Source organism: Narcine bancroftii, unplaced genomic scaffold (assembly GCF_036971445.1).
Source record: "Narcine bancroftii isolate sNarBan1 unplaced genomic scaffold, sNarBan1.hap1 Scaffold_254, whole genome shotgun sequence".
Classification (NCBI taxonomy): Eukaryota; Metazoa; Chordata; class Chondrichthyes; order Torpediniformes; family Narcinidae; genus Narcine; species Narcine bancroftii.
Window position 1 is genome coordinate 53,781 of NW_027211989.1, and position 10,315 is coordinate 64,095.

General features: G+C 49.6%; 1 protein-coding gene across 1 annotated transcript; it reads right to left on the reverse strand.

The window, feature by feature from the left end:
- Positions 1-1,108: 1,108 nt before the first annotated feature.
- Positions 1,109-9,179, reverse strand: LOC138750749 (uncharacterized). The gene is made up of 3 exons (XM_069912867.1): positions 9,074-9,179; positions 7,716-7,831; positions 1,109-7,125 (listed from the first exon to the last, which is right to left on the reverse strand). Exons 1-3 carry the CDS (start codon positions 9,177-9,179, stop codon positions 6,685-6,687), a joined length of 663 nt encoding a protein of 220 aa, XP_069768968.1. The 3' UTR covers positions 1,109-6,684.
- Positions 9,180-10,315: the final 1,136 nt, after the last annotated feature.

A 10,315-nucleotide genomic window follows, 5' to 3' on the forward strand; every position in this document is an offset into this window, starting at 1 on the left:
CCGACCGGGATGTTGGTTGGACTCTAGAAGTTCTTCTTCTTGCTGAGAGATATTGTCACCCCTCAGGGAATCTGAAACTTCAGCACCGGAACCACGGCTTATATTACCCATTCTAGCTTATCACTTTGAATACAATGGTTTACTTAGCTTCAAGGCCTCGCCTGACAGTCTGTGACCAACAATCCCATCAACCTCAAACAGCAACTGGCTAACAAGCAGGAAGATTAAACGTTCTTGGTACCAGATGTCTTTTTGTCAGATAACTGCATCTCTGGGCCCCATGGTGGAATTTAGCTTATGTCCGCTGATTCTTACATTATTCTCAAAGTAGGTTACTGATACTCAGCCTTGCATAAGCAAAAACATGGTCTAAATCCTCCATTACACCATCTCACTAACACACACACCTTTTCACACCCACACATACCATTTTGCACCCACACACACCAATTCACACCCATACACACCATCTCACACAAACACTCCCTCACATACACACACACCATCTGACGCAATAACCATCTCTCACACACACGTCACGCACAAACAATCTCTCACACTCCACCTCTCACATACACCGTTTACTATTTCTTTCACACACACACCATCTCACACACATACTATCTCAATAACTACCATCTTTTGTACACACACCATCTCCCTCTCACACCCAAACACACCAATTCACACCCATACACACCATCTCACACACACACTATTTCACACCCACACACACACCAATTCACACCATCTCACACACACCATCTAATGTACACACCATTTCTCACACCATCTCACACACACGCACAATCTCACACCCACACACCATCTCACGCACACATTCCCTCTCATGCACACATCATCTCACACACACACCAGCTACACACACACTTAATCTCTCACACACGCACCATTTATCTCACACACACACGGAAACAGAGAGAGTATATGACATCTCTCTACCTTGTCCTCACCTGAACGTTCCTCTTCTTCTATGACATTGAATTCCCAATTTTCTCCTGATCATGCCCTCTTCATAGATGACAAACTCTGCATTCCCCTCTAAACGTCCCTCGACACTCAATATTAAAATTTGAATTTCCTTTATTGTCATTTAGCCATACAGGATGTGTAATTTTGCATGAAAATTCTTTCTTCCTGCCCTAAGGCAGACAACATTGCCATTAGTGTTGCCGGGCACTAATGGACCAGAGAGAGAAGCAAAAGAGAGTCCCGTCAGAGTCACTGAGTGTCCGTGGATTCATCTCCAGCCGCTCCCACAGCCTCCGCAGCCGCACAGGCTCCTGTTCGATCCATTGGCCACCTAACTCCAGATCCAAACCTCCGACATCATCAGGAACCCTTCAGCGTCCTGGGCCCATTCGTTACCCCTTCTTGCCATCAGCACCTTCCCTCTGCCGAGCAGAGGCACTGCCATCTTGGGCACAGACTGGTGCACTTGTAGGGTTTTTAATTTAAAATGGCGTCACCTCCTCTGCTGCTAAAAAGCCCGTCGTCCTTTGGACCCTATGGAGCAGAACTGTGTCTCCGTTCCCCCAGGTCCACACCAGTGGCCATTACAGCAGAACCGCCACTATTTTAATGACAATGATTCCCCAGTCAACTGTTCCTCTCAACATAGAACACTACAGCACAGAAAGCAGACCATTCAGCCCCTCTAGCCTGTGCCAGCCATCATCTCCCTAGTCCCACTCCATAACCCTCCAGGCCTCTCCCACCCATGTCTCGATCCACTATATTCCTAAAAAGCACCATCGAGGCCGTGTACACCACGTCGGATGGCAGCTCATTCCACACTCCCACCAACGCTCAAGTGAGAACGTCCCCCCTCATGTTCCCCCAAACCTTTCCCCCATCATCTTAAAACTCTGACATCTTGTATTTATCTCCCCAATCACATTCACTCTGTCAATACCACTCATAATCTTGTAAACCTCTATCAAATGTCCCCTCATTCTTCTACGCTCCAGGGAATAAAGTCCCGAACCTGTTTAACCTTTCCCTGTAACTCAGTTCCTGGTCACATCCTAGTAAATCTTCTCTGCATCTTTCTATCTTATTGAGATCTTTCCTGTAGTTCGGTGACCAAAACTGCACACAATTCTCGAAATGTGGCCTCACCAATGTCTTGTACAACTTTAACATAACAGCCCAGCTCCTGTACTCAATACTTTTTTATGAAGGCCAATGTGCCAAAAGCTCTCTTTATAATCCTGTCCACCTGTGATGCCACTTTCAGGGAATTATGTATCTATATCCTAAGATCCCTCAGTTTCTCCGCACTCCTCAGAGCCTGACCATTCACCGTGGACGTCCGACCTTGGGTGTCCTTCCAAAATGCAACACCTCACATTTTTGTCTGCATTAAACTCCATCTGCCATTTATAACCATATAACAATTTACAGTACAGAAAAAAGCCATATCAGCCCTTCTAGCCCGCACCGATTTACGTGAAACTCCACTAGTTCACCTACCCACTCCCTTGCCCGTAACCCCCCAACCACCTCACATCCATGTACTCATCTAGCCTCCTCTTAAATGACAGAATTGAGCCTGCTGCAACTACTTTTTCCGATAGATCATTCCCATTCTCCCAGCTGGTCCAGATCCCTCTGCAAGTTTTGAAAACCTTCCTCTCTGTCCTCAACGCCTCCAGTCTTAGTGTCGTCTGCAAACTTGCTGATCCATTTCACCACATGATCATCCAGATCATTGATATCGATGACAAACAACAATGGTCGTAGCACCGATCCCTGAGGGACTCCACTAGTCACAGGCCTCAAGTCTGAAAAGCCTCGTCCATCACTGCTCTTTGGCTTCTCCCACACAGCCAATTTCAAATCCAGTTTATAACCTCTCTGAGGATACCCAGTGTCTGAATCTCTGAACTAGCCTCCCATGTGGGACCTTGTTGAAGGTTTTACTAAAGTAGACAACATCCACAGCCTTTCCATCTTCTATCTTCTTGATAACTGTCTCGAAAAACTCTACAAGATTCATTAAACATATCCTACCAAGCACAAAGCCATGCTGACTGTCCTTAATCAGCCCTTGGCTGTCCAACTACCTATATATGTCTCAATACATATCATCAGACTCCAGTCCAACCCTGAATGTCCCTCTCAATATATGACATTGACTCCTCAATCCCTGGTCTGGACTCCAATCCTGCTATGGCAGGGTAGATTGGAGAGGTCATCCAGTAAGTCTATTTGGGTGGCAGTGAGGAATGGGAAAGGCATGAAGACACTAATGGGGGTTATTATAGACCCCCTAATGGACAGAGGGAATTAGAGGAGCGCATTTATAAGGAGAAGCATATGTGTGTAGTAAACATAAGGCAGTGACTGGAAGATTTTAACTTTCCACACATTGATGGGGACACCCATCCTGTAAAAGGGCTGGATGGGTTGGAGTTAGTCAAGTGTGTTCAGGAAAGTTTTCTAAATCAAAACATAGAAGAACTGGCTGGAGAGTGGACTGTATTGGATCTCCTATTAGGGAACGAGATAGGTCAGGTGACAGAGGTTTGTGTTGGACAACACTTTGGGTCTAATGATCATTATTAGTTTTTAGTGAATTCTGGAGAAGGATAGGGCTGGGCCTAAGGTTGAGATTCTTGATTGGAGCAAGGCTCATTTTGAGAAGATGTGAAAGGATTTAGGTGTTGATTGGGATCATTAATTTTCAGGGAAGGATGTAACAGATAAATGGAGGATATTCCAAGGGGAAATTTTGAGAGGACAGAGTCGGTGTGTGCCCGTGAGGATTAAAGGGAAGGTTAGAAAATACAGGGAGCCTTGGTTTTTAAGGGATGTTAGGAATTCGGTTTGGAGGAAGAGGGACGTGAACAACAGGTATCAACAGTGGGGAAGTGAGGAGGTGCTTGAGGAATGTAAAGAGTAAGGAAATTAGAAAGGCTAAAAGGAGATATGAAGCTGCTTTGGCAGGGAAGGTAAAACTAAATCCAGAGGATTTCTATCGGTACATTAAAAGTAAAGGAATGGTGAGGAGTCAGAGGAGTGGGGGGGTATTTTAAATGATTCTTATTTCTTCAGTTTTCACTAAGGAAAAGAATATTGATCCAGGTGAAGTGGGGAAATCTGGTCGCAAGGCCATGGATAATATACAGATTAATGAGGAGCCAGTACTGGCTATTTTAACAAGAATCACGGTGGATAAATCTCTGGGTCCTGACAAAATCTTCCCTGGGACCTTGAGGGAGGTTAGTGTGGAAATAGAGGGGGCTCTGACAGAAATATTAAAAATGGCATTAGCCACGGGGGTGCCGGAGGATTGGAGGGTAGCTCATGTTGTTCTGCTGTTTACAAAAGGCTCTAAAAGTAAACCGGGTAATTATAGGCCTGCGAGTCTGACGTCGGTGGTGGGTAAATTAATGGAGAGTGTTCTTAGAGATGGTATATACAATTATTTGGATAGACAGGGACTGATTGGGAATGGTCAGCATGGTTTTATTCGTGGTAGATCAGGGTTAACAAATCCGATAGACTTTTCGAGGAGGTTACTAAGAAGGTTGAGGAGGGGAGGGCTGTGGATGTTGTCCGTGGCCTCTGACAAGGTTCCACTTAAGAGGTTAGTGAGGAAGGTGGGAGCATTAGGTATTAATGTTGAAATAGTGAAATGGATTCAGCTATGATTGGATGGGGGGGTGGTAGAGAGTCATGGTGGAAAATTGTTTGTCAAATTAGAGGCCGATGGTGAGTGGGGTGCGTCAGGGAGCAGTACTGGGTCCATTGTTGTTTGTCATGTATATTAAAGATCTGGATGATAGTGTGGTAAATTGGATTAGTAAGTATGCAAATGATACTAAGGTTGGGGGTGTTGTGGATAGTGAAGAAGATTTTCAAAGCTTGCAGTGGGATATCGGCTGATTCAAAGAGTGGGCTGGAAGATGGCGGATGGAGTTTAATACTGATAAGTGTGAGGTGCTACAGTTTGGTGGGATTAATCACCAAAGGTCAGACACATTAAATGGTGGAGAATTGAGGAGTCCAGCAGAACAAAGGGATTTAGGAATCCTGGTACATAATTCCCTGAAAGTGGAGTCACATGTAGATCGGGTGGTGAGGAAAGCTTTTGGTACGTTGCCCTTCATAAAGCAGGGTACAGGAGTTGGGATGTCATGTTAAAGTTGTATAAGGCATTGGTAAGGACAAATTTGGAGCATTGTATGCAATTACAGGAAGGATATAAACAGAACAGAGAGAGTGCAGAGGAGGTTTACGAGAATGTGACCGGGGTTGCAGGATTTGAGTTACAGGGAAAGGTTAAACAGGCTGGGACTTTATTCCCTGGAGTGTAGAAGAATGAGGGGAGATTTGATCGAGGTAATTAAAATTTAAAAATATGAGGGGGATGGACAGAGTCAATGTGGACAGGGTTTTTCCACTGAGAGTTGGGGAGATTCAACAAGAGGACATGGATTAAGATTGAAGGGGGAAGGTTTAGGGGAAAATGAGGAAGAATTTCTTCACTCAGAGGGCGGTGGGTGTGAGGAATGAGTTTCCACCCCAAAGTGGTTGAGGTGGGATCAATTTTAATACTGAAGGAAAGGTTGGAAAGGTTGAAGGAAAGGAAAGGATGTGGACGAGGGGGCGTGGAAAGATATGGGGTGGGCGCAGGTCAATGGGACAAGGTGGGAGGTGTTTGGCATGGACTAGATGGGCCAAACTGGCCTGTTTCCTTGCTGAGATTGTTATCTGGTTTATATGGAACGTAACTTTGAATAAACGACATTGACTCCTCAATCCAGTCCTGAACATCCCCCTCGTTATATGATATTCGGAGTGGATCCTCTGTGGGAGGGTGTGAGGATCGAGGAGGGGGATGGAAGAGGTGTCAGGGTGGTGAGGGGAGGGGGAGGAATGAGGAGGAGAGGGCACCATGAGGAGGGAGAGCCGCAGGAAGGAGGGGGAGAAGAGGGAGCTCAGCTGGAGCATGGGATGGAGGGTAGAACAGAGCAATCTCACGAGGGAGGGTCGAGGCAGGAGAGATTTTCCCCAGAGTGAGGGAGCGTCTGGGAATGAGGGAGCACATTTAGATGGAACTCCTAGGAGTGAGGGAGCATCACAGGAGTGAGGGAGTTTCCTGGGAGTGAGGGATCACCCCTGGGAGTGGGGAAACTGCTGAGAGTGTGGGCCCGAGTGAGGAAGCGCCCAGGAGTGAAGGTGCATCCAGAAGTGAAAGAGCATCCCGTGGGTCAGGGAGCACCCTGGGAGTGAGGGAGTGCCATGGGAGTGAAGGAGTGCCATGGGAGTGAGAGTGCACTCGGGAGTGAGGGAGCACCCCAGGCGTGAAAGAGCACCTGGGAGTGAGGGTGATCCCCGGGGATCAGGGAGCACCCCGAGAGTGAGGAGTACCCCTGAAAGTGAGGGAGCATCCACCAGCTTGATGGATCCCACCCCAGACACTGACATATCTTCCCAGAGGTGAGGGATCACCCTCACCACGAGGTTTTTAACCCCGAAACTGAGGGATCTGACCCCAGTAGAGGGATCTCACTGGCCATGAGTGATCCACCCTGGGAATGAAGGATCTTAACCCAGCAATGAGGGATCTCCCCATTTGGGATCTCCCACTGGCCATGAGGGATCTCCCACCAGCTGTGCAGAAATGTCCTGGAGAGTGAGGGATCTCCCTGGTCACAGGAAGGCCAAGAACCCTCCTCGGGAATGGCCCAGCCAGGCGATGAGGCTGATACAGGCTGCCAGGCCCAGCTGTTTCCTCCGGAAGACGTTGCCTTCTCCCGGCTCTGCCGGAGGCCAGCTGGGGGGGAAATGCTCCTTAGGCATTGGGCCCACCCCAGGCTCCAGCAGTCCCCGCAGCACCTCGGCATTCAACTCCAGACCCTCGAGGAGGGTGAGGAGGGAGGAGAGGAGGCCGGTAAGGGGGCCATCGCCAGGCAGCAGGTCCCGCACATCGTCCTGCACGAGGCACAGGTAGTGGCGGAGGAAGGCAATGTACCGCAGGCAGCCCAAGAGCCAGGGGAGCTCACCCCGCCGTCCAAGGACCCCCTCCAAGCCGGGCAGGACCACCCGGGGGTCATAATCTGGCTTACTGAATGGGAAACCCTGCTTCATCCGCTGAAGAGAAAGGGGGAGAGAGAGAGAGAGGGAGGGAGAGAGGGGAGAGAGAGGGTGGAGAGAGGGGGGGAGAGAAGAGGGGGAGAGAGAAGGTGAGAGAGATGGAGATAGAGAGAGAGGTGGAGAGAGAAGGTGAGAGAGATGAATGGGGGGAGGGAGGGGGGAGAGAGCAGAATGTGAGTGGGAGTTTCTCCAGCACATTAGTGCATTTCACAGCAATCCCAGATTTTACAAGATATCTTCAAGTATGTTATGATACACCCCTCCCCGTATCTGTTATCCCCTCCGGTCCCCTACACCCCACCCCATCTCTGTAACCCCCTCTGATCCCCTACTCCCCTCCCTGTCTCTGTTATCCCCTCCAGTCCCCTACACCCCTCCCCGTCTCTATTACCCCCTCCGGTCCCCTACACCCCACCCCATCTCTGTAACCCCCTCCGGTCCCCTTCGCCCTTCCCCATCACATTAATCCCCTCCAGTCACCTACACCCCTCACTGAAGCCCACTCCGGTCCCTGACAACCCTCCCTGTCTCTGTAACCCCTCTGGTCCTCTATCCCCACTGAGAGAGGGTAAACCCCATAGACTTACATAGAGCTCCACAAGTTGATGTGATTGATTCCAAAGTTCAGCCAGCTGAGACTCTAACCTATTGATTGTTTGCTTGAGCTTTGTCTGACGGGATCGAGTGCGTATTGTGGGAATTCCTGCAGATGGTGGGGGGGAGAGAGAAGGGGGAGGGGGGAGAGAGAGAGGGGAAGAGAGAAATGGAGAGAAAAGGGGAGAGAGGGGGAGGGGGAGAGAGGAGGGAGAGAGGGGGAGAAAGAGGGAGAGAGAGCGGGGAGAGTATTTTTGTAGTTCTCTGACTGCAACTCCCTCTTGCAAGAGGACAGCATTGTTGATGTGGTATTTAATATAACGCAATTACAGTACCAGCAATTGGGACCGGACCAGTGTTCGAATCCTGCGCTGTCTGTGAGGAGTGTGTATGTTATCCCCATGTCTATGTGGATTTTTACCAGGAGCTCTGGTTTCCTCCCACCAGTCGAAATTTTGTCAGTCAATGGGGTCTAATTGGGCAGCACGGACCCGTTGGCCGAAATATGTCTCAATTAAAAAAGCTGGTTCGATATTGGTCAGGAAAGTGGTACACTCGGAGGGAGAGTCACAGGAGGGAGTCACATACCGGGAACAGATGGAGATCAGAATAAATTGTGTTGGTGAACAATTCCCTGCTGTTCTAGCACAGAACAAACACTCGACTGTTGGTCTCAAATTATCCAGCAAGGATATCAGATGTTAGCCCAGCCTGTGACCCATAACCGGTGATCTATTATTCTATATATTACTCCTCCCCGGACCCCGAGATCAGATCCCAGCCTGTGACCCACTCCTGGGGATCTGTTATTCTATATATAAACCAGAGCAGTTGGTAGAGACAGGGAGAGGTGTAGGGATTGGAGGGGGTTACAGAGAGTTGTGGTGGAAAATTGTTTGTCGAATTGGAGGCCAGTGGTGAGTGGGGTGCGTCAGGGATCGGTGAATGAGGCTCATCCAATTAGGAATGTTTAAGAGACTCTTAGACAGGCCCATGAGTGGAAGAAAAATCGAGGTGAGAGGGAGGGGTGAGATTGTTGATTCAGTTTACAGAGACAGGCAGGTGTGTAGGGGACTGGAGGGGGGTTACAGAGACAGGGAGGGGGGAAGGAGCCCGAATAGGGGACTGTTAAGGAGTCGGAAGGACGCATGATACCCACCTGACATGTCTTTCCTTTCTCCACCTTCGGCACAACCCCCCCCCCCACCCCCCCACCTCCACACGTTGCAGTCCTGCCCAGCGATCGTCCTGTTCCAAAAGGTGTTGGGAGCTATGGGGGGAGAGATGGTACGCGGAAGGGAGAACGGCAACAAACTCTACCCACCTGCCCATCTCCTCCCTCTCCGCACACCTCCACCCGTCCCTTCGCCTCGGTCCACCCTTTTCCTCGTCGTCCCACCCCTCTCCCTGATCTGAAGTCCTACCAGTATTGGACTCGTTAACCCCTTAGATGCCATCAATCTAACACCCCGCACAACCTCCCTTCACCCCGTCTGAATCAGGTCGGGGAGAGGGTCCCGGAACACATGTCAACACCCACTTGTCCCAGAAAGCGGGGAACCTGGGGTCGGGTGAGGGGGTGATGGAATGTTTCCGCTGTAGATGTCAGGGCTAAGTATTTGTTAAAACTCTGGGAGTGGTGAGAGCCTGGAATGCATGACCGGAGGTGATGGAGGCTCATCCAATTGGGAACGTTTAAGAGACTCTTAGACAGGCCCATGTGTGGAAGAAAAATCGAGACAAAAGGGAGGGGTGAGATTGTTGATTCAGTTTACAGAGACAGGCAGGTGTGTAGGGGACTGGAGGGGGGTTACAGAGACAGGGAGGGGTGTAAGGGACCAGAGGGGGTTAGAGACAGGGAGGGGGGTAGGGGACCAAAGGGGGTTACAGAGACAGAGAGGGGTGTAGGGGACCAGAAGGGGTTACAGAGACAGGGATGGGTGTAGGGAACAGGAGGGGGTTACAGAGACAGGGAGGGGTGTAAGGGACTGGAGGGGGTTACAGAGACAGGGAGGGGTGTAGGGGACCAAAGGGGGTTACAGAGACAGAGAGGAGTGTAGCGGACCAGAGGGGGTTACAGAGACAGGGAGGGGTGTAGGGAACAGGAGGGGGTTACAGAGACAGGCAGGAGTGAGGGGACCAGAGGGGCTGACAGAGACAGGGAGAGTTATTCTTTTTAATTGTGTGGAACTCCTGGTTTATGACTAAATCTCTCTTTCCCCCCCACCCTCTCTCCTCCCTTCACTTCCCCCTCTCCCTCTCCCCTCCCCCCCCCCCTCCTTTCTCTGAACCTCTGACAACCTTTCACATTGTCCACATCTCCAATCTCCCAGGAATAAATTTACTGCTGATTCCTGCATACTGATCACTGGCGGAACATGTCAAACCAGTTCATGGGGCCAATGGGGTCATGTAGAGGGAGAGGACTGTAGTGATACCATTCTATTAATAGTGGTTAACATCTCTGGCCTGCCTCCATACTGACTGTATCAGAAAGCCTTCCCTTTGACACTAATAAAGGTTGTTATGTCTTGACCCCACCCCAGAACCAACTCAACTTGGGCCAAGTAACATGAGTGTACATACAGTTTTA